The sequence below is a fragment of the Lutra lutra genome, chromosome 14 (genome assembly GCF_902655055.1).
Source record: "Lutra lutra chromosome 14, mLutLut1.2, whole genome shotgun sequence".
NCBI lineage: Eukaryota > Metazoa > Chordata > Mammalia > Carnivora > Mustelidae > Lutra > Lutra lutra.
The window spans coordinates 12954784-12979190 of NC_062291.1; the positions used below are offsets into that span (position 1 = coordinate 12954784).

At 46.3% G+C, this 24407-nt stretch overlaps 1 protein-coding gene across 5 annotated transcripts in view; it reads right to left on the reverse strand.

Annotated features, from left to right (window-relative positions):
• STAMBPL1 (STAM binding protein like 1) overlaps positions 1-24407 on the reverse strand; it is a 49325-nt gene that overhangs the window by 9662 nt on the left and 15256 nt on the right. For 4 of the 5 annotated variants that reach the window (XM_047702682.1, XM_047702685.1, XM_047702680.1 and 1 more), the window contains exons 2-7: positions 14380-14462; positions 10053-10270; positions 6809-6884; positions 4131-4226; positions 1713-2070; positions 758-882 (exon numbers count right to left, since the gene is read on the reverse strand). In XM_047702682.1, coding sequence (XP_047558638.1) covers positions 758-882; positions 1713-2070; positions 4131-4226; positions 6809-6884; positions 10053-10270; positions 14380-14409 — 903 coding nt within the window. In that variant the 5' untranslated portion in view covers positions 14410-14462. The remainder of the gene's footprint in view (positions 1-757; positions 883-1712; positions 2071-4130; positions 4227-6808; positions 6885-10052; positions 10271-14379; positions 14463-24407) is intronic. The other variant, XM_047702684.1, reaches the window with a different exon arrangement.

The following is a 24407-nucleotide window of genomic DNA, read 5'->3' on the forward strand; positions in this document are numbered from 1 at the left end:
AAGTAAATGGGACCTAGTGTGCCATAAGATTTCAGCTTGTTGAAACTACTGTATGAAACCAAAGAAAACAAGAGAATCCTAGTTTTATTCCACAGGGGTCTGCAAAAGTTTGGCAAGATGACAGACCTCTGATCTGACCTCAGATCAGAATGGGTAGAGTTAATTAGATAAATATATGGGAAACTAACAACTGCAGTGGAAATCTGATTCAGAAAACTAGATGGCTTTGGAAATCTGGAGACCTCTAATTCATCATTTTTCTTTCTTTCTCTTTTTAAGATTTTGTTTATTTATTTGAGAGAGAGAGCAAGGAGGAAGGACAGAGGGAGAGAAAGAATCTCAAGCTGACTCCATGCTGAGCACAAAGCTGGACTCGGGGCTCGAGCTCACAACACTGAGATCACCACCTGAGCTGAAACCGAGAGTCGGATGCTTAACCGAATGAGCCAATCAGGCGCCCCAAACAGTTATTTTTCTAAACAAAGGTTTAGCATGTGGTTTGATTCATTCAACCAGCATTTATAGAATCCCTTAATTTTTACAACCCCTTTCCTAGAAGGATCATTCCATTAAAAACGACAGTAGTTTTGTGTTCATTAATCTAGATAAAGACATCTTCATAATTTTTGCAATTATGGATTGCCTTAGGATGGCATCTCAGGCATCTTAAGATGCCTTTATTCTGTTTTGCTTATGGTAAGAAAGTCACCATGTCAGAACGTATTGAGGGCAGAGAGACATGAAACAAAGGCCATACCAGTTTTCCACAGAGTATCCCGCAGGTTTCTATTCCTCTCACTGTATTAGATTCTGCGAGCAGCAGAAATCTGTGGCAAAGGTCTCTTGGTAAAACTACACACCGCAGTCCTTCGACCACTAGATCTAAGGAATAGGAAAGGAAGAACCAGCTAAAGAAACAAATCTCACACCCCGTCACTAGAACCGTTTTTGGCAAGCAACTGCCGGGCAATTGAAACATAAAAGATGAAATTATTATCAGGCGCTCTGCTTTCTGTGTTTTATTTTTTAAAAGTCTTAACAGTGGGCATCAAGGCGAAGGAAGGTAAAATTCTGCTTTGTCTATAAACTGGTTCATGAGCGAGGGGGAGGTGCCAGCTTCGAGATGGGGTGATTTATAAAATGGTTGTCTAGCGTAACTCTTTTAAAATAAATGGACACAAAACGCCATCCGACAGTGTCTGCCTTTGGATTTGGGCCCTTGCCGGGGGTCACAGAGTTGCCCCCAAGCTGCACTAACTGTTGGCAGAAGCACAGAATCTGCCTGGAGGTTGGCCACCGCCTGTGCGCCAGACCCTCCTGCGGCAGCAACACGCTTGAAACTTTTATGTTTTTAAGCCAAGTTCTGCGCCAACCATTTTCTCGGCATCTTCTTTGCAGTGTAAGTGTTTCCCTTTAGGATTCAGGTGGTTTCTTTGGTGAAAATACAGGAATGAAAAAAAAAAAATGCTCGGAATTCTCTTTTCAAATCTCGGCCCCATGACCCCCCGTAGGGCCCCGTTTATGAGAAAGCTGATGCTCTATGGGGGGCAAATCACGCTGCCTGAATGTGAAGGTTGCGGGGGACGAGGGGTGCGCCGGATGGCACTGAAATTCACACCCCATCCTGCCGCGGCACTGCCACCGCGGATGATGGGAAGAGGAGCCCCTCCCAGCGGTGCCCGGACGGGGCCGGGAGGCAGCCGGTCACTTACTCTGCACGGCGCTCAGAGTGGCCGCGGGCTTCAGAGCCCTGTTCACGGGAGGAGAGTGGCTGGCATCCCGGGCCGCCTCGCTCCTCGGAGGCTGGTCTGCGAGCACGTGCAGCAGCGCGCTGTTCCTCGGCGCCGGCAAGCAGGACAGAGCGCTCCCGTCAATCTGCTCCGACAGCGCCCGGCTTTCCTGGCTTCGCATCTGACCCCGCGCTAGTTCTTGCTTCTTGAGCTGGTCTTCGAAAAACAGGAACTGCTCCGACTCCAGCTGCTGCTGGCGCATCCGAGCCACCCGCTTCCTCTCGGCCTCGATCAGGCTCTGATGCTCCCGTTGTTTCAGAATTTCCGCCTTGTATTTGTTCTGGAAAAGGCGGTGGCCGGAATAGGAGGAGGTTAGTTTCCATGGCAACCCCAGCCAGCTGGGATGAGACCCTTCCTGGCTAGACGGGGGCGGAGAGAGGCAGACAAAGCCATGTGCCCACAGGGACACGGGCGCCATAGCCCCTTGGTCTACTCAAGGCAAGGGCTCTGAGTCCACTCATGTTACCAGGGGCAGGCCACGACAGTCAAGTTCCCTCCATTCCCCTGGGCTTTAAACAAATACCAGAAAACCAAGGTCAGGGTTGGTTACTTGGCCTGCCTGACCGAGAACCAGAGCAGACCATCTCAGAAATGGTTCTGTAGCTCTAGACTTCACTGTCCAATATGGTAATGCCCAGCCCCGTGGTCTACTTACGTTTAAATTAATTTAAATGAAATGACATTAGACACTGAGTTCCGCAGTCCTTCCTGCCAGCCCCCTTTTAATACCATGTGGCTAGCGGCTCCCACATGGAACATTTCTACTGTGGGAGGAAGTTCTGTTGGTCAGTGTTGCCCTAGAACCTCTTGCCCTAGACTCTAGAACTCAGACAGCCAGAACTTTACGGAGAAGGGGGAACCACAAGGAAATGGTCCTCAAAATGTGGCGTAATCATCTCCATCAGGATGAGCCAGGAACTTGTTAAAATGAAGATTCCCAGGCTCCCCAGGCTTAAAAAAAAAAATCTAGGCATTATTAGATTAGAGACTACAAATCTTTAATAAGCCCCTCAAGTTGTATTGAGAAAAAGTAGCTTTGGTAGGGTTGGGGTGGGGGCACAGCTTACAGCGCACGTTGGGGGTGCCCATGAATCCCCCAGAGTCTGGGCAGAAGTGCGGAAGCCGACCCAGCAGGAGTGGGGCTTGGCGTGAGAGTCTGCACTTCTAAAAAGCTCCCAATGATGCCTGTCCTACCTACAGCAAAGGCTCACTGATGGGCATGACCATCTCTCCAGCGTAAAGGCTGCCACTCTATCTCCACAGAGATTTCTCCATGACCTATACTTTGGGACACTGTTGCCACCTGGGACCAAACTGGTGTCATCAAAGGTAGACCAGGCAGTCCTTTCCTGGGAGACCCTGGGAGGACAACCCCAGGTGCGTTGCTGACGGGACAAAGACTGGCCTGGGCTTTTCTCTCCTTTGCTGTTGGTTTGTCTGAGCGTCCAAGATCATTCTCACGTATCATAGCTCAAGTCAAATCCAAATGATCAAGAGTTGCACTTGAGGGAACGTTCAGACTGCCACATTCCCTTGGTCCCTTGGTCTAAAGGCTGCACTCAACACTGATTTCCAGCTACGCCCACGGAACGCTGGGAGGTCCCTGGGCCACATTCAGAGCTCACAAGACTGAACTCCAGCGAGAGTCAGAACGGGTGATAATTCCAAAGCACATAAATACACAATCGAACAAGAAAGGCAAAGCAATTTTTATAACAATGCTAAAGACTTTAAGAATTCGAGTTGTGAACTTGAGGTCCTAGAGACGGATCTATTTTTTTTTTCTCTTAATGCCATTCCTCTCTTAGACATCATTATCATTGCTACTCTTTCTGTAATAATGATCCAGAAGCCACCATCCATTGGGGATACGATTACATTTTGCTCACATGGTTAGCTATTACTTCCTCTCAACATAATATTGACTGTAAGATTGAAGAATTGAATTCACATTTCCAAAGCCTACATAATAAGATAAATCAGAAATTATATACTGTTCTCCCTATCTCCTACCAACTCTGTTCATCACCAAAGAGAGGTCATCTGTCTTAAGGTTAAAGTGGCAAGAGTTGGTCAAAAAGCTGCCTTTAAAATCACTGTAGGAAATTTGTTTTCCAATGCATCACATGATTAGATGTTGCAGGGAAATAAAGATACCACATCTTTGGTGCAAGTGCTTAACCTGTATCTCAACATGAATTTTTTATTGCTTTTACATCACTGCATCTTTAATTTTTAATTTAAATGGACATGACATTCGAAAAACTCACATGAACATGAAATTCAAAAAAATATCTGCACACAAAACAGTCACGAGATAAATGTACCAATGGAACTTACTTTGCTTTGCAAATATTCTTGGTATTCTACGTTATATTTCTTTAAAAGGTCCTTTTTCAATTCATCTGTCCTTGGGAATGCAATCTCCTTCAGTTTCTTTTAAAAATATATATATACACATTGATTAGTGGGATTCTCAGTATAGTCTTTCAGATCATCAGCTGAGAAAGAAAAACGGCTGCCATGTGTATTAGAAATCAAGACACGAGTAACCAAAGATGATGGTGGACATAGAAACCTCTCTTCGCTAGGACTCCAAAACACAACTTTTCAGTACGGAAGGGAAACCATTATCCCTTTTGTAAGAGCTCCATGGACTCCACTAGTTAGATAAGCATTCTGTCTAGGGAGGTACCCCCGTTTTTAAGCAGTGGGCTTGTAACTGCACATTCCACTATGGCATCATAGTTGGAAGGGACACTAGAGAAGGTAGGTAGGGACTGCTGGGCTTGACTATAAAAAAGAGGCTGAGGCACTGTGCATACAAATACAGATTCCCAGGCCTCCTCCAGGTTCCCCTGAACCCACAGGTTTAGGGAAGGGATTAGGGAATGTGGATCTCAAACAAATTCTCAGTGATTCTTCTTAATGGCCAGAAAATCTGGGGAACCTGATTTAGCCGAAGTACCACCCTCCATTTCAGAGATGAGGGAACAAAGCCTATAGAGATTAGAAGGACAACTAGCTAGTGGCCCCATTATGACTAGAATCCAAATGTTCTGACTCTGGCCAGGCTTTTTCACTGAAATTTCTATTTTTTTAATCTTCTGTCATCCATCCATCCATCCATCCATCCATCCATCCATCCATCCACCCATCCATCCTCTCATCCATCCATCCATCCTCCCATCCATCTATCTATCCACCCATCCATCCTCCCAACCATCCTCTCATCCATCCATCCTCCCATCCATTCTCCTATCCATCCATCCACCCATCCATCCACCCATCCACCCTCCCACCCATCCATCCATCCATCCATCCACCCATCCATCCTCCCATCCATCCATCCATCCATCCTTCCTCCCATCCATTCATCCATCCTCTCATCCATCCACCCATTCATCCATCCATCCACCCATCCGTCCTCCTATCCATCCATCCATCCTTCCTCCCATCCATTCATCCATCCTCTCATCCATCCACCCATTCATCCATCCATCCACCCATCCGTCCTCCTATCCATCCATCCATCCTTCCTCCCATCCATTCATCCATCCTCTCATCCATCCACCCATTCATCCATCCATCCACCCATCCGTCCTCCTATCCATCCATCCACCCATCCATCCTCCCATCCTCCCATCCATCCATCATCCATTCATCCTCCCATCCATCCATCCATCCATCCTCCCATCCATCCATCCTCCATCCACCCATCCGTCCTCCTATCCATCCATCCACCCATCCATCCTCCCATCCTCCCATCCATCCATCATCCATCCATCCTCCCATCCATCCTCCCATCCACCCACCCATCCATCCATCCATCCATCCTCCCATCCATCCATCCATCCATCCTCTCATCCATCCATCCATCCATCCACCCATCCATCCTCCCATCCATTCTCCCATCCATCCATTTATTCAGCAAGCATAAACAAAGAAAATGTATATGATTTTGGAGAATGGTTTCCCATGAGAAAAAAAATAAGAATAAAACTAAATCAGAGCAAAAGAGTCAGCTTGGCAGCTGGGCCCCCTCAAGCCCCATATAGAACAGCCTGAGTCTGAATGAACAAGAGAATTCCATGGAAATTGCTACACAAGGAATGGCAGTGAGTGGCCCTTCAGATGAGGGTGTATAGAAATTTTTTTTTTAATGTAGATGACCATTTGACAAAACCTGAGTTCTTACAGGCAGCCTCAGGCCAGACTTACTGGTAAGACAGCCTTTTCTCCATTAGATGGTCAAGCATCTTTGGAGAGTTACTTAAAATTTCATGTTGTGATTGGTTTTGTATATACCATTTTATTTTCCTCCAGGTAAGATCAACCCAAACTACGTAACACAGATACATAGGAAACATTTTAAAAATGTTATTTAAAAGGATATATATTCTCAGCTAAAAATACCGTTCGCTATATCAGGTTGCCAAGGTTGACAGCGAATACATAACTTTTCAGCAACTGTCTTCCTTTTCCTTGAGGCTATTTCAAGCCACCGCTTACCCTTAAACACTTGATTATGCCTTAAGCTAGTACCCCATAATACTTTCATAATAGCCTGCTTTTCCAGGTAGTACAAGAAAAGAACTAGAACTTCGGGGGCCACTTTAATAATCAACACTAATTTTCAGTTTTGGGACTGTATGGAAGAATCAAAACCAGCCCAAATGACTCTCATACAAATCTGGGGAATTGGGCCACCTTTCTTTCCAATCCCTGGGAGGAACGGGGAATAATGCCGTCTTCACACCACAAAGAGATTGAGCACATTCTTGATCCTTTTCCTTTTCTGCCCCTTCCAGTTCCAATTAGACATCCCACACTGGCTCTGTAACAATGTTTAAAGGTTCCAAGAAGAAATCGAAACATCTTGCTTGGCTAATGGAATGAATTTTCTTTGCCCAAACTCTCCAGAGGATGAGAGGAAGGGAGGGAGGGTGGAGGAGGAGATCAATAATGGAGATGTATGGAGCATTTGATCCCCCGGGGGAGAATCGACCCCACAATACCTTCATAATATCCTGTTTTTCTGGGACTGCACATTGCTGGTAATCTCGATGGCTGGGAAGCTTTTCTACAAACAAGCTAGAAGAGAAAGTACATCTTAGTGTTACAGGGCAGAAAAAGCTCAGCGATGGTTTCTTTTTTCTTAAAAATTTTATTTATTCATTTTTAGAGAGAGAAAGAGAGAGAGCATGCATGAGCAGGGGGAAGGGGAGAAGGAGAAGGAGAGGGAGAGAAGTAGATTCTGCTAAGTGTGGAGACCAGTGCGGGGCTCGATCCCACGACCCTGAGATCATGACCTGAGCCAGAATCAAGAGTCGGATGCTCAACTGACTGAGCCAACCAGGTGCCCCCATCAGTGACGGTTTCTAATACGAGAAGGAAACTCCTTTTCAAAAAGGACGTGCTTAATCCATTATTATTTAACCTACATTCTTTCCATCAGCCTTTCCACCGAGGGCTGGCAAGAACATGGTTTTGGCATTCCAGGGTAGTAAGCTCGGTGGATGGAGCGCTGAGGTTAAGATGCTCAGGACCCTCCCTAACAGACCCTGTCTCTTCGGTCTTTCTCGGGTCCTGGGTGCCCGATCCGCCAGAGCCCTAGCTCTCTCGAGTACCCTGCCGGAGACACAGAGGATCGTGTAAAAATGTTGAGAATTAGAAAGATCAACATAATCCCTTCTCACAGTTGAGAAAGACTCAAAAGACCACTGATGAGTCAGGAGTGCCATCGTGTCTGTGTGTCTATATCAAACATTCATTTTTAAAAAGATTTTATTTATTTATGCGTGTGTGAGAGAGAGAGGGAGAACGTGAGTGGGTGGAGAAGCAAGGAGCACAACGCGGGGCTCGATCCCAGGACCCCAGGATCACGACCTGACCGAAGGCAGAGGCTTCACCCACTGAGCCACCAGGCGCCCTGATAGCAAAAATTCTTAACTGAAAATTCACAGCTGAGAGAAATGACAGTCAGAATTCCCAGTGGATCCAAGGAGGTGCTAATTAGGAGTTCGTTATTTTTCCTCACCTTTTTGAGGAACAAGGGGCAGCAGAGGTAAAGGGAAATCCTTAGACCAAACCGGATTCACCACTTCCATGTAAAATGAAGATTTTGCTTTCCAAAGGGCAGGGAATTCTTGGTTTTTGTTGGTGGTGGGTTTTTTTTTTTTTTTTCCTTACTGATGTCTCCCTAGCTCATAGAACAATGTCCAGCTCATGATGTGTGCTCAGTAAATATTTGTTAAATAAACAAGAAGTCCTTCCTTGATAGACCATGATGGGCTATCAATACTATTTATGATCAACTGATATGCAACACCTTATAATTACGGGTGTCCTCTCGCTCACAGATCACACATGCTCTTGTCACGTTGCCCTACAGGGGAATGGGGATGGTAAAATAGCTCATTTCTTGGGTGAGAAAATTACGGTTTAAGGAAGCTACATAAATTGTTAGTTGCCTAAAGTCACTCTTCTTTCTAAATGGAATAAAGGCACAAACGTTGGGAGTTGAAGAGAGCTTAGAGAAGTCTTCCATTTGGAGGTAAGAGAGATTTCTGCCCTTACGTCTTCCATTTGTAATAAGGAACTGAGGCCCATGGGGCGGAGAATTACAAATTGTCACGTGGTAAATGACAGAAGGGAATTCCAACATTCCAGTGACTCGCTAACGCAGACAGTAGAGGGGCCGTTTGCTTTACCACACTTACTTACCATCGATGCCCCCCTCCATGAACGTGGACGAAAAACACCAGCAGAAGGCAAAACAGAAATTTTAGCGAATGGTGACTTAGAGTTCAGAAATCAAAGTTTTTGGGACATGTGCGCTATCATTGATGTCGAACAGCTTCCAATTTCATATTTATCGTTAGCGCTCTAGAAACCAGCGGTTTCCCCAGGGAGGCTGAGTGTTGCCAGCCATCGGCCTTCTCAAAAGTTCTCAGGTTAGGTCCCCGACTGAATGAGGGACGTCAATCATCATGTGACTTTTAATTAAAATCAGAGTACGGGTTTCAGGAATATGTCAGTAATGAGCATGTGTCTGATGGAAAGTAGGGTATTTTTTCAACAGTTTGAGTCTCTTTTATACAGAGCACTATTGCACAGCTAAAGAAATTGCCTCTTTTTTAAAATAGATTCTATTTATTTATTTGAGAGACAGAGAGAGAGAGCAAGCATGAGCAGAGGGGAGGGGCAGAGGGAGAAGCAGGCTCCCTGCTGAGCAAGGAGCCCGATGCAGGACTTGATCCCAGGACCCGGGGATCATGACCTGAGCCAAAGGCAGACGCTTAACCGAATGAGCCACCCAGGTGTCCCAATAAATTGCCTTTAAAAAAAAAAATACTAAGTAGGGGTGCCTGGGTGGCTCAGTTGGTTAAGTGGCCACAGCTTGATTTTGGCTCAGGTCATGATCTCAGGGTCCCCCTCGGGGAGGGGCTCCAAGCTCAGTGTGGAGTCTGCTTGAGATTCTCTCTCCCTGTCTCTCTGCCTCCTCCCACTCTCTCTCTCAAATAAATAAATAAATCTTAAAGAAAAATACTAACTACAAAGTGAAACTGATTGCAGCTTTTTTTCTTTTTTTTTTTTTTAAAGATTATTTACTTATTTATTTGACAGACAGAGATCACAAGTAGGCAGAGAGGCAGGGAGAGAGGGAGAAGCAGGCTCCCTGCTGAGCAGAGAGTCCGATGTGGGACTCGATCCCAGGATCCCGAGATCATGACCCGAGCCAAAGGCAGAGGCTTAACCCACCGAGCCACCCAGGCGTCCCTGACTGCAGCTTTCTATCCCTGAGTCAGATCTTCTTATAACTCCCCCTATCCCCAGCCAACAAGTCAAATTTTAAAACCCTTAATGGTCTGTTCCAGGCGCTGTGGACAGAGCTGTAATGTGGCTCCTACTCTCACGAAGCCTACATTCCTATGGGGGGAGGACGGCACAAAACAAGACATATTCTTGGGAAGAGTGCCAAAGACAGGCACACGCAGGTCACTACACTGCGCTACTGAGAGACTTTTTCACGTCCCTGAGTCTCCCTCCATGCCTGAGCCTCAGGGATGCTGCGGGGATGCCTTTGAACACATTACTTGGTAACTCAAAAACCTGGGACATTTAATGCTTTTGGAGATTTCAAAATTGGCCTGAATATGAAAACATTCCTGGAGTCCAAACCATCTCGCTGAAATAGCACATAAATATTTTCCCCCATTTTTCTCATTTCAAAGATACCCCCCCCCAAAAAAGACTTACGTTATAAATTTATTATAAAGGACGAAGGCATTTTCCAAATTTCCTTCTTCCAAATACACCGACGCCATCCTCTCCATTTCCACTCCAGATCTAAAATAACGGCGTGGAGTGATGTCTTCTGTGATGGTAATGTTACACCCGAGCTTGCTGAGGGCCCGGACTCGCTCTTCTGGGCTCAGGGAAACATCCGTGTGGTCAGGCATAGCAGCTAACTTTTTCTGCAAAGCAAAAATGGAATCTCTGAGTAGGCATAGGAAGTGAACAGGACTGAAATGACAGGTGTATTTTCTGTACTGAATCCCCGACACCAGTACCTAAGGAAGAAGGCGTTTAGTAAGAGTTCATGGTAACAATGAAAGTGAAATCTTTGGGCAGAAACACATGGGCTTCACACCAAAAAGACACGCATCTCTAGGATAAACACACCTTTGTGTTGGGGGCAAAATCTCCTTTTAGGGTTCAGGGTACCATGCTGTGCCAGTTCCTGGGTATGCAAATGTTTTAGGTCATTTTAAGTAAAGTATCACTAAGCCTTGTGTCTTCATGGCTATTTCCATTCTGGCCCATGTGAAGCAGACCAACAGGCAGACTCTTGCCTGGGTAGGGCTCACGTCCTTCCCCTCTGAAGCGTCTCCAAGAGATGGCCTGCATTCGAAAGTACTCTTTGATTCAATTCTCTTCCAGAACATATCCCGTTTAATAAGAAGCTTTTAGGACCTCTGTGCTTCTTCACCCAGTGAATGAACCCCACCAGTAAGTCCTCTTCAAGCCCATGGATACCTCCCATTTCTTTTTGACATAAAAAAGACTCTTGGACCTGCACATAATAGAGTACATTAACAGGCACGGTTAATTAGTCCCTGACTGAGAAAATAATGGAAATCATTACTAAGAAAGAGTCAGTGATGTTAAGGCAATACATTTGTATTTTATTCATGAAAATAGCATCTGTACACATTTGGGAAAACACAGAACGTATGCATCCAGGGTAATTGTTCCCTGATTCAGCGAAAAGGTCAGTGCTTTGGAAAGGCAAAAAAGACAACTTTTTTTTTTTTTTTCCCTGTTAAAGGCTGTAGAGCAAATATTTGGGGCTTTGTAGACCTTAGAGTCCCCATCACAACTACTTAGCTCTGCTGAGGGACAAGCAGCCACAAATAACATGTAAGCAAAGGATCCTGGTTCTGGTTTCAAAAATGTTTTCAAAACAAGTACGTGACTTTGGCACTCAGACCACAGTCTGCTGACCCCAGCTCTAGGCCACTGTATCCCCAAGTGCGCTCTATGCATCAGCAATATCAGCATCAACTGGGAGTTTCTTAAAAGTAGAGTCCCCAGGTGCCTGGGTGGCTGAGTGGGTTAAGTGTCTGCCTCCAGCTCAGGTCATGGTCCCAGGTCCTGGGATGGAGCCCCAAGTCCAGCTTGCTGCTCAGGGGGACCCTGCTTCTCCCCCTGCTCCTGCTTTCTCTCTCCTCCCTCTCTCTCAGTAAATAAATAAAACCTTTAACAAAATGTTAAAAAAAAAAAAAAACTCCCACAGGCCTCCCCTGGCATCTACAGATTAGAGGCAGGCTTGAAGAACCCAGGGTTGAACTTAGGTTCCCCAAGGCACTGCCACATGCTGCCCCCCCCGTTTGGGAAACGCTGCCTTAGACCCCTCTAGCATCTTGCCCAGGGCAAATTTAGCTCCCCCGGAACTGCCTCTGTCAGTCAAGGGCAGCGCCTTTGATTAAAAGGTCTGTAGAAAGTTAAAAAAGAAATCCAGGTGGAATTGATTTTAGTCTGGCCAGGAAGGATGGATCCAAGCCATCAGGACAGGCTACAGAGTCCCGTGTGTATAGCTCTTTCCATGCCCAGGGAGGGGGTCACTGTGGTGGTAATTCTGTAGCAGACAGAACCCTAGAGACCTGGAATTATTTTTTTGTTTTTTTCCTTTTTGTTTTTTTAAGATTTTATTTATTTATTTGAGAGAGCCAACGGCGGGGCTTGATCCCAGGACCCTGCAATCATGACCAGCTCCATCCCAGGACCCTGAGATCATGATCTGAGTCGAAGGCAGATGTTAATCCCACTGAGACACCCAGGCGCCCTGATTCTTGTTTCTAAAAGTAAAATCTACAACCAACCACAGAGGCATAAATCTGTTCTCCTCCCTGTTTCCTTCTCTCCGAGGAGGCTGGGGTCTTCAGGGCCTGGGCTTCCTAGCCTGGAAGTCTCCAGCGATCCCTCCTGCGACAAAGGTGGCAAGTTCAATTTAGAGCGGAAGGGATAAGGAGACTTTCGAGTCTCCCGGAGTCTGTCTCTAGGGCCAAGTGATAAAGAATAAAGCAGACACTGGATTTTCAACCGCGGCGTCTTCAATCAATTCTCACTTGGTCCAGAATCGTGAGAACAGGGAGGTATGACTGCACATAGCACCCAGCCCCGCCTCCGTGACCTCACCTTACACGAAGGCACACTTCCTTCTAGCCAGACCCTGCTGGGCTGCTCCTACAGTTTTCAAAAAGACTTTCTAATTTCTGAGAAGCTGCTGGAGTTCCTCAGAAGCAGGAATGGAAGCTTGTGGCGTGTCAGCCTCAGGCCTGAGTGCAGGCATCTTGTCCAAGGGAGAAGCCTGGGACACGCAGCCACGCCACACGCACCTGTCGCTCCCAGCAGCACTCAGGGAAAATGCTGCTATTTGACCACAGATAAAGGCGTCAATGGCATTAGAAAATGATCGGGGAAAAAAAAATCTATGGAAATCAGCGCATTTTCCAAAGAGGGTTTCCAGGTTCCTTCATATGCAAAAGTAATTGGTCCACTCTTTATTACTAAACAGTCTGCATTGAATTATAATTATTTGTACACAGTGTCCATGTTCCCCCAGAATGTAGCATATTCCTTGCGGCACAGACAATAATCAATACATGTACCAAATAAAGGAGGAAGAAGGAAACAGGTGTACTGTGATTATAACTAGATTTTACTTTGAAGTAAAAATAAGATTTATTTTTCCTCTGATGAACGGTCCTATCCTTTCCAAATTCAAAAGTGATCTCAGAAGTAAATGGAGAAAAAGCCTCATATAAAGTCAGGTTTGCGATATCTTGCAAAATAAAAAATCTCCCAATGAAAAAGCCTTCGTGTTTGTTTGACAGTGACATGTCTACTAACATTTTAATCATGGCTACCTAGTGTTCTGGAAAACACGTAAGACACGCCAAAAGGATGATCCCTTCCTCTGTGGCTGGGAAAGGGGGCCGCCGTTATCCCCCCACAGCACCCCGACAGCATGGGGTCGGAAAACGAAGAAGTTCCTACAGTTCTCCACTCCTCGTCCTCTCAGAGCCACTAAGCCTCTGTGAAGGACGTTCCTGGCAAAGAGGACGTGGGTCATAACCTATTTCAGGGCAAGAACCAGGCCCTCCATTTCTTTCTTTCTTTGTTTTTTTAAGATTTACTTATTTGACAGAGAAACAGAGAGAGCAAGCACAAACAGGGGGAGTGGGAGAGAGAGAAGCAGACTCCCCGCTGAGCAGAGAGCCCGATGTGGGGCTCGATCCCAGGACCCTGGGATCATGACCTGAGCCGAAGGCAGATGCTTAACCACTGAGCCACCGGGGTGCCCCCTCCATTTCTCTGTGATCTGGGGCTAAAGCTTTGCACGGGCAGGTGCTGGCCATCAGGAGAAGGCTAACGATCATAAAAGCTTCCCCTGATCAAGCCCCCATGATTGGCTGCGAACATTAAAAATATTGTTCCCAATGGTTGTAATGTGCAAAGTAGAAAAACGGGGCCATGGAGGTTACATAATGTGCCTACATTCTCACCCAGAGAATGATCTGGGACACACAATATGTCTCTGCGATCCTGGGGCTCCTGTCATCCCTCCTAAGATGTAGCCAGAGAAGGGAGAATGAGAGTTTCGAGCGTGCGGACCTTTGCACTGGATCCCAGAGCAACATGGACCTGTCATATGTAGAATGTCTCCCTTGGTCGTTCCCACACCGGAGAAGCTTCCAGGTCTTCTCCTTGAAGAAGCGGAGGCACAAAGGTTGAAGTCCTTCCTACAAAGTCGATCCTCAAGTGCCCCTCCCCCACCTTCTTGGAATCTAACCAGAGAGATTAAAATTTCGCACTTTTGTGGACAAAAAGAATTATTTTTAGTTCTAGCGAAGAGGGCTTTATTAGTCACTTCCTCAAAGGAGGGGACCACACAGATGGATAAGAAGCGACAAGTGCTCAACTTCGTGAAGGGAGGGTGACTCATTTCCCATGTGATATGTTTCTGTTCTTCTTTTTGGGTTTTCAGGCCGCATGGAAGGTATGGGTTGGTGCTACCTACCAGAGAATTCACAGTAAACGGCTGATCCATCTTGTCCTGTCCGCAGAATGAAGGGGTTCACTGTCTCTTCTCAATCACTTCATCTGTTTCCAAGACAAAAAGCAGAGCTATGGTTATTATTTATTATTATTCTTTTTATTTATTTATTTTTTTAAGAGAATCCGAGTCTCAAATCTCAAACCCTGGGTTATTTCTGGCTCAGAATATAAACACTTCGAAACGACTTACATAACCTGAGTTTTTTAGAGAGACTTTGGAAATCTCCTCCTGAAAATACAAAACGGCAGGTGGTTATGGTTTCCTTGAAAGCAGACCTTAGAAAACAGGGGTGGGACAAGACTTCATGATTGCTTAGTGCGTGGTGTGTCTTCTGGGGGTTTTCTTACTCAGAACTCCATGGAGGGTTGTGAAGTGGGTTTACTTTGTTCTCATGGTGAAGAGCTTGGACGCTGAGGCGGTGGCCTCCTACACTGGGTGGAGTCCGTCTGGGCCTAGGCTGTGGAAGGTGGAATTGTAAGACAGCTCTCAGACTCTTGCCTCCTCGGTCTCCAGGCTCCCTTTGAGTGTGGAGGAGACCTGTAACCAACTTCTAATCCACAGAACACAGCAGAGGTGAGGGAATACTTCTCCCATGTTTACCTTATGTCACGTAGCAAGGATGAAGAGATCTGTAGATAGATTAAGACGTCTGACCAGCCAGCACTGAATCAATCCAAAGAAAGATGATCTTGGGTGGGCCTGGCCTAATCAGGCGAGACCTTTCAAAGATTGAGACAGTCTCCTGCTGGCCTGGAAGACTCAGCCGCCATAAATAACCACAGCTGCAGGGACAAGAATTCTGTTGGAAATCATGTCAGTTTGGAAGAGCACCCTGAGCCTCAGATGAGTCCCTAACCCAGGGCAGCACCTCCCTTGCTGCCCTGTGAGCTCCTGAGCAGAGGAGCTGGGTTATGCTGTGCCCAGAGACCAGACCCACAAAACTCGGAGATATTAAATGTATGGCGTCTTAAGCCATGAGGCTTGTGGTGACTTGTAAAGCAGCACAAGAAAACAGGTGTGTCAGCTATGAGACTTTACGTACATTATATGGCCTTTTGTGGACAAGTGTTGTTGGGGGAAATAATGCGACCTACGCCATATCGATGCGATAAGGATGAGATGAATTAGCAGAGGAAGTGCTTGGCATAGTTCCTAGCACAGTCAAGACTACAGAAGTGTCCGCTCTTACCAGAGTCTTTAGTTTGCAGTTGTAGAACCTGAGGCTCGTGAATGTGCTCAGGTTCAAACAGTCCCTCCACGAACATTCTCTCCTCTCTGACACTACTTGGGCTCACAATCCATGTCAGCACTTCCCACTTCTAAATTTATTTTGGCTTTTTACTCCACAGATCATTTTTATGTGTTGCTGGACACAACTTCTCTTCAGTTCTTTACTCATGACAGGAGGGGCTTAACCTACGTTCATTCATTCCGATCATAGCATTCTGTGATTCTAGAAATCTCACCCGTAGACCATTCAACCCTTCCGGCTTTTTTTCTGGCCTGAATCCATGCCCAAGAAACCCACCACGGAAAGTCACGTGGCATGTTCTAATCCTTCCCCTTCATCCACTCTAGTGATGCCTGGAGTAGACAGGGAGGTTTTGTTTGTTTGTTTGTTTTTTAAAGATTTTATTGACTTATCTGACAGATAGAAACCACAAGCAGGCAGAGAGGCAGGCAGAAGCAGAGGGGGAAGCAGGCCTCCCGCCGAGCAGAGAGCCCGATGCGGGGCTCGATCCCAGGACCCCGAGACCACAACCCGAGCCCAAGGCAGAAGCTCAACCCACTGAGCCACCCAGGGGCCCCCAGACAGGTAGATTTAAGCTTGTAGCCTGAAGGAATGGCCGAGAAAGAAACAACCTGGGCGGAGCCACAGTCACAGTGTAGCTTAAAACCCTAATTAATTCTGGTATTCTGGTGTCACAGAATGCAGGCAACATTATTTGGGGGAATTACGAGTCCTTGGTCAGAAGAAATAAACCAGGGAAAGAAAAGAAGAGGAGAGGAAAGAAGAGAAAAGAAGGAAGGAAGAGAGAGAGAGAGAGAGGAAAGGAAGGAAGGAGGGAAGGAAGGAAGAGAAAGAAAGAAAGATATTAAAACAGTTAAAGAGACAGAACAAAAAGGCTTATGGGAAATTTGGGGCTGGGTGGGGGGGAAGGGAGGGAAGGGGACAATGAAACACTAGTTAGTCATTGACTGGGGTCTTGCAGAAGCCTAGAGTTATTTTTTAGGGGTGGCTCAGATCCTTACACGGAGAACAAACAATTTTAAAAAATTAAAAACGTTACAACGGTGCTTCTTAAACTTTACTGTATCTAAAAGTTACGCGAGCCTGGGGCTTATTTAAAATGCAGATTCCTAGAACTCACCCACGAGGCTTCTGAATCCAGCCATTGTGAGCCCACCAATCAGCACTGATGGTTAGGACACAGCCCGGGTAAATCTGACATGTGAGGTTTCCAAACAATACTTGCAGAGACGCTGTCTTTGGGAATGTACCAAGCAGAGCCCCTCGCTGCAAGAGAAGGCACCCACTCTTGAATTCGTAAGATAATGGGAAGATCACAAATTTCCAGGAGGGCCTGGGAAATGGGGATTGGAGGCTATGTAATCCCCCACAATCACTCAGCAGCACTGGTGTGAGGGGAAGGGGGGTCCCCCAGCTTCCAGCACAACCACCAGCTGCCGTGTCTTGTTTGATGTCACCAGTTTCTAGTTCAAAGTATGAGATGGAGTTCTGTGGCTGGCAGAGCCTAGGTCACATGCCCGCAGCCAGGCACTGGAAAATGCAAATGCCCAGCACTTGACACTTCCACAGGAGGCAGTGGGATGGGCCCGGTGAGAGAAGGTTCCGGGTGGCCAGGCCCAGGTGCCCAAAAACAATGACCAGCGGGTACAAGACTCAAACCAACTTTTCTATAATGATCTTCTGAATGTACAAAATGCATAACTCAATATATCTTGAACATGGGCTTTTATTTATTTAAAGATTTTATTTATTTGTCAGAGAGAGAGAGGACAAGCAGGCAAAGTGGCAGGTAGAAGCAGAGAGAGAAGCAGGCTCCCCCCTGAGCAAGGAGCCCGATGCAGGACTCGATCTCAGGACCCTGGGATCATGACCTGAGCTGAAGGCAGCGGCTTAACCGACTGAGCCACCCAGGTGTCCCGAACACGGGCTTTTATTAACTTGCCATAGATGCAAACCCATCACTATTAACACCCACACATAAACTTACCTGTAATTCACCAATAGAAGCTGACTCCCCTCAAATCTAAGATGAAAGAAGTTTATAGATGGGTCGGTCAACTCATTTCTTTGGACCATGCACTCCTCAGAGGGAGTGGTCTTGTCTGACTTTGTTTGTTAACCTCAAATCCTAGCATCTATTAGTTCCAACACAATCTGTTACCCAAGTCAACATGGCCAGTGACGTTCTCTAGACCAGAAGCTGTCCAGCTGTGCGGCAGGATCCCCAAGACCCCAGTGAGGGGTGTGCAAGGTCAGCATTATTTTCATAATATCCCTCAGACGTTATTTGCTCCTTTACCATCTATCTGTCACAGTTCTGCAGCGGAGACGTCCAGAGGGGGGGACGGCTTATTTGCATATCCCTGTCAAGGTCTGTTTCAGCTTGTAATACAATAAATATAAATCCATAGAGCCCATACAGGCAAAGCTTGTGAGTATCCTTCGTAATTTTTAAGAGGGCAAAGGGGTCCCAAGTCTAAGACGTTTGAAAAACACTGCTTTAGGGGTGGCTGGGTGGCTCAGTGGGTTAAGTCTCTGCCTTCAACTCAGGTCATGATCTCAGGGTCCTGGGATCGAGCCCTGCATCGGGCTCTCTGCTCAGTGGGGAGCCTGCTTTCCCTTCCTCTCTCTCTGCCTACTCTCTGTCAAATAAATAAATAAAATATTTTTTAAAAAAATGCTTATTGAAAAACACTGCTCTAGACCAACCACGCAAACAAAACAAAACAAAACCTCGCAATGTGACTTCAATCTGAACACCAAAAGTGTGGTCCAGAAGAATGCAAAAGGGAAAAAGTACATGTTGAGTGTCACCTTCCATTGGTGCTACTACAGTCCTACTAAAATAATTTTAAAAACTGAGGGCAGGGGCTCCTGGGTGGCTCAGTCGGCTAAGTGTCCGACTGTTGACTTAGGTTTCAGTCATGATCACAGGGTCGTGGAATTGAGCCCCAAGTCGGGCTCTGTGCTCAGCTCTGAGTCTGCTTGTGACTCTCTCCCCCTCTCCCTCAGCCCTTCTCCTCTCTAAAATAAATATATAAATCTTAAAAAAAGAAAAAGAAAACTGAGGGCACCGTGGAAGGTCCTGACCTCACAGACCCTGAGACCCAGAAAAGCAAATGCCACACACTACCTGTATTTGCGATATCCACTCTTTTTCTCAAAGAAAAATACAATTGTTAGCTAATATATAGCGACCCCGGTAAAAACCTACATTTTTCCAGCCTGCCTTGGCCTTAGATGTGGCCATGTCCCCAGGCCCTGCCAGGAGGGTTATGAACGGAAGTACTGTGATCAAAGTCCGGATCCTGCCCCTAGAGAAAGGGAGCCGGCCTCCCCCACCCACTGGGGCCCTTCCTGCCTGCTGACCCGAACACGCAGGTGCACGAAGACAGGAGCCCGCGGCACCGCAAAGCAAGAAGAGAGAGGAAGCCCTCCAGGTTGCTCATGCTCAGACCGGGACAGAGACAAAGGTCTGTCTTGTGCAATACTGTGTCTTGTTTAGGCAGCTGGACTTGCATCCCGACAAATGCAATAGTTTAACCTAGAAAGGGTGATGCAGCATGGCCCGAGGGAGATCGTGGCTGACACCGGTAAGGAAACAGGTATCCTCCATCAGGGGGATCACGTCCTCCATCACACCCCCAACAGTCAGCTTGGCTGCCTCCACGCCTTTGCCCTGGGTGCAGGCAGTGGCAGAAACACCCTCCTCCCTCCTGTGACCTCACAACTCACCCAAATTCTGCCCAGCTGGGGAGAGCCTGCATACCCAGCCGGAAGTTTCAGACTTCTTCAGATATTGAGCTACAGCCCTGAAGGCAACATTTGACTGTTATAAATACTTAATTTGGTTGTTACAGAAAACTTTAAAAATTCTAAGTTATCAATATTTAAAAATTGGGAGATTTCATATAAAAATTCAGGTTTTAGCTTCTCCTTAAAAAAAGAAACCAAAAAAAAACCAAAACAGAGGATCTGGCACCACTGGGCCCAGTACTTGGGACATTTGTTTTTATCTTGTATCGTGAGTTTAGAACAGTACCTGCTACGCGTACATATTTGTTGTGTGAATGAGGAAGCAGTTCCCTTAAAGTCTAGAGTATATTCTCCATCACATTCCCAGGCATATAACAAAAATGTGGTAAATTTTTGGATCTAAATCTGTGCTAAAATATGTCCCCCAAGCACCTGGGTGGCTCAATCATTAAGCGGCTGCCTTTGGCTCAGGTCGTGATGCTGGGGTCTTGGGATTGAGACCTACATCGGGCTCCCTGCTCAGCGGGAAGCCTGCTTCTCTCTCTCTCTCACTCCCTCCACTTGTGTTTACTCTCTCGTTGTGTCTCTCTCTGTCAAATGAATAAATAAAATCTTTATAAAAATATATGTCCCCCAAATGCACCAGCCTTCAAGAATTTACAGGTAGCTCATTTAATTCTCTTAACACACATCTGTTCATTAATTCAGTCACATATTCATTCAACAAACATCAACTGGACATCTAGGATATACCAGCATTGTTCCAGGCATGCGGGACATGAACAAAACTGGCAAAGATTCCTGACCCTTGTGGAGTTTATATTCTTATTGGAAGAGACGGGTAAACAATAAACCTTTTAAATATGTTGTATAATAAGTTAGAAGGTAATATGTGCTTTTGAAAAAAGAAAAAGAGCAAAGGGAATGAGGAGCCCCATGGAGAGGGTAGGCTGGGCAGCAGATGACAGTATGAAACGGAATTTTCAAGGTAGGTCTTATCTGAAGCCAAAAATGAAGCAAGGGCTTGTAGGAGATGAGGGAGAGGAGAGAGATGGTGCAAAGGCCCTGAGGTAGAAGCATCACGTGCTTGAGAAAGAGCAAGGTAGCTGGCTGGAGTGGCCCGCCAGCCTGATGCTGGCCGCACCATGTTCTTGTGCTCCTCGCTTGTCAGCAAGGATTGTGAGAAGCAGGCCAATAATGACTTTAGGTGCTAGAGATAAGATAAACACTGGAATTTGGAGGATCAGAAATAATCAGCAGAGAATGTCGAAGGCAGACAGGAAGTACTTGGCATCATGCAGCAGTAACACCTAAGTTCCCTTTGGAAGTGGGGGCTCCAGAGGCACGCAGCAAAGGCAGCCTCTGTGGCCGGCCTGGCTGGGGGTCCTGGCTGCATCGTCCTCTTGCCACTCATCTTTACTGGGCCTTCCCAGGCTCACCTCCCTCACGCACAGCTGGGCTCATCACTTCGGAGGGGCCCACAACCAGTTGCAAACATTCACCAGGAAGGTCCGCTTCAATCCCAACGTGCTCCCTAGCCTCCGTCCACCCTGGGGTGGGGGCACATTTCTGTGACTTCATAAATCTGAACCACAGGCCACAGATACATTTAACGTGAAGCAGGCCCCTTGAGAATTCTTTCTGTTTTAGAGCCCCCTGTCTTCTTGCCTGGACCTCCAGGCCCTTTTCCTCACTGTAGCCTCCAAGGACACACCATTTCCCTCTTCCCATGACTTTTTAAAGAGGTGGAGGGGGAGTCTCTGACTTCTGTGAATCCGGGCATGCAAGGGATTGGGGAACTGGTCAAAACCATATATATTGGGGCACCTGGGTGGCTCCGTGGGTTAAAGCCTCTGTCTTTGGCTCAGGTCATGATCCCAGGGTTCTGGGATCGAGTCCCGCATCGGGTTCTCTGCTCGGCAGGGAGCCTGCTTCCCCCTCTCTCTCTGCCTGCCTCTTTGCCTGCTTGTGATCTCCGTCTGTCAAATAAATAAATAAAATCTTAAATAAAAATCAAAACATATATATTCACTGAACACACGGAGGCCAACTCCTATCCCTGCTGCCCGGCTAAGGGGGACCTCCTGGGACCAAGGGAACAATTCCCAACCACGCCCAGGGTGGATGGGACAGAAAGGGGGGGGGTCTCGTTCAGGAGTGGCCTGGGAGGGGGCAGGACCCTTTCCCACCTGACACCTCACAGCTCTGAGTTTGTGAGTTTATTCTCCCTCTGTGCCCACAGATTTACAGCCCAGGAGCAGAATTCCTTTTGAATTTGGGGTCCCAATGGGATGTCTCCCAATCTCAACTCCCCTCTCCCCTGCCCCTGCAAAGCAGTGTGAAAGCAGCTCTACGATGCTGCCTTTGCATTAAAAACCAGCTGCTGGGGGGCCTGGGGGCCTCAGCCCGTGAAGTGTCTCCCTTTGGCTCCGGCCATGATCTCAGGGTCCCGGGATCGAGTCCCACATCGGGCTCCCTGCTCCATGGGGAGCTTGCTTCTTTCTCTGCTCTTTACCCAGCTTATGTTCTCTCGCTCTCTCAAATAAAGAAATAAAAATTTAAGAATAAATAAATAACTGAAAATAAAAACCAGCCACAGATATTGCCAAGAATGAAGGAGAAAATATCTTGCCTAGCACAGTGTTTATCTCATGACGTTTTACTTGAATGCCTTTAACTTTCCTTTTCTTTCTTTCTTTCCTTTTTTTTTGTGTGTGCTTTTTTTGTGGCTAAGCTCAGAATTCTGATCCGCTTCCATGCACACAACCATATTTTCCCGAATACCGGGGGTGTCTACCGGACAGTGAGCAGCCTCCTCGGGGAGCCAGTCCGGGGAAGAGGCATCGAGGTGAGCTCCCGGGCGTGTCCTTTGCTCGGGGCGCTCCCGCAGACCAACCAGAAAAGCAGGAGCACCCTGCCGGCCAGGGAGAGAGGCTGGGAGCACCTCGTGCCACCTCCTAGGCTCTCACTTCTAATTGGCCAACCAGCAGCCTTTCTGGTCCCTGCTGGGTTAGAGTTCATGTTTTTCAGGAACGACACGACACGGTGCAATTTACTGTGGCAGAGAGAAATAAAGGAAGTGCTTGTAAGCGAGGCTGTGAGCTGCTGCGTCAGCATCTGATTTAGATAAAAGGTGGTACAGGGTCATTCTCACGCCTCAAAGGACAGGGACAGAGAGAGGAGTCTCCCAAGTCATTCTCTTGCGGGTTGGGACCGGCTTTAGGAAGGAAATGACCTATATCCATACGTGCTGTGCACTTTAAACGATTTAAAAATTCAGGCATTAAAACCAAAGATTACTTTCTCTTATCCTCATCGGTTAATATCTGCAAATCAGAAATTTGCTGACACATTGCCTTTACAAAAGGCTGATACATGTCTTCACAAATAAGACGACACCTTATTTGTTCTAAAACACGGAGAAGGGGACGCCTGGGTGGCTCAGTTGGTTAAGCAGCTGCCTTCGGCTCAGGTCATGATCCCAGTGTCCTGGGATCGAGTCCCACATCGGGCTCCTTGCTCAGCGGGGAGCCTGCTTCTCCCTCTGCCTCTGCCTACCACTCTGTCTGCCTGTGCTCATGCGCGCTCCCTCTCTCTCTCTAACAAATAAATAAATAAAAATAAATAAATAAAAAAATAAAACACGGAGAAGATAAATATGAATTCTGATAAGAATATTAGAAATAGCTTTATTGCATTTCCCCCCTATATTTGTTAAGTTCCCTATGCAAGTACCTACCGGATGTCAGGTGCTCGTCTCTTACCCCTTAGAGGGATAGTCCAGATTAAACACACCACAACAGTGTGGTTTAGATTAGATCAATCAGCAAGAATGCAGTTGCTACAAGAAAAGTGATTAAATAAATTACAGCTCCAATGCATGTTTTTACATTACTTCAAGATAAGTCTAGGCTACATTGAAAGCTATCAAGTCTCACTTTGGTCATAAAGTAATTATGTCTCATAACATAATAGGATTTTGATCCTGACACCAGAAGGAAGGGGTGGGGACGTTTAGCACCCACAGCTTGGGCTTTGGGGCCATATACACCAGTAGGAGAACCCAGTTTCCACCATTTATTAGTTGGAATTGCTATGACATCTTTTTTTTTTTTTTTTTGGAAGATTGTATTTATTCAAGGGACAGCACAAGCAGGTGGGGAGATGCAGAGGGAGAGGGAGAAGCAAACTCCCGGCTGAGCAAGAATCCCGAAGCGGGACTCGATTCCAGGACTCTGGGCTCATGACCTGAGCTGAAGGCAGCCACTTAACCGACTGAGGCACCCAGGAGCCCCTATGACATCTTACATAACCTTTTCTGTGTACTTTATCTTCCTCTATTAAATGTGGGAAAAGAACACCCTTCTAGAAGAACTCAGCTGAGCTTAAATATATGAAAAATATATACGTTAAGGTAAAACATAAGGTAATAAACAGAAGTTCTATTACAGAACATCAGCTGTTGAGCTGCTGAGTTTTACCCTACAACTATCCTCCTCTGAACTGTCACCACATAAGATGTGAGCATCATGTTTGGGACACTCCCAGGATTCTGTAAGATATTGCCTAAGTGATACGGGGTTTCTCTGGCAACATAATGAACTCTTCAGCTTTGTAATTCCAATGGCAAAAGTTGTGATTCTGCATCACTAAAATAATAATAAGACAATTTTGTAAGATTTAACCACTTTTGAATATCCAAGATACTGCAGTCTTCTTTGATTAAAATATAATTACTGCTTAACTCTTTCCTGATGAGTCAACCTTATTTCAGTGTACCTGCCCATAGCAATGCTTTCCTCTGTTTCTCATTTGCTCTTGTCTAGAAAATCAACTAAAGAAGAACTGCTTTACCAAACTTCTGACTGACTTTAGTCTTTCTGTCCTTTTAGTTTTAGATCACTGATGGAATAATTTACACTTATTTGTAAAATTAAAGTGGAGACTAAGACATGGGTCTCAAGGACACGAATCTTTTAGG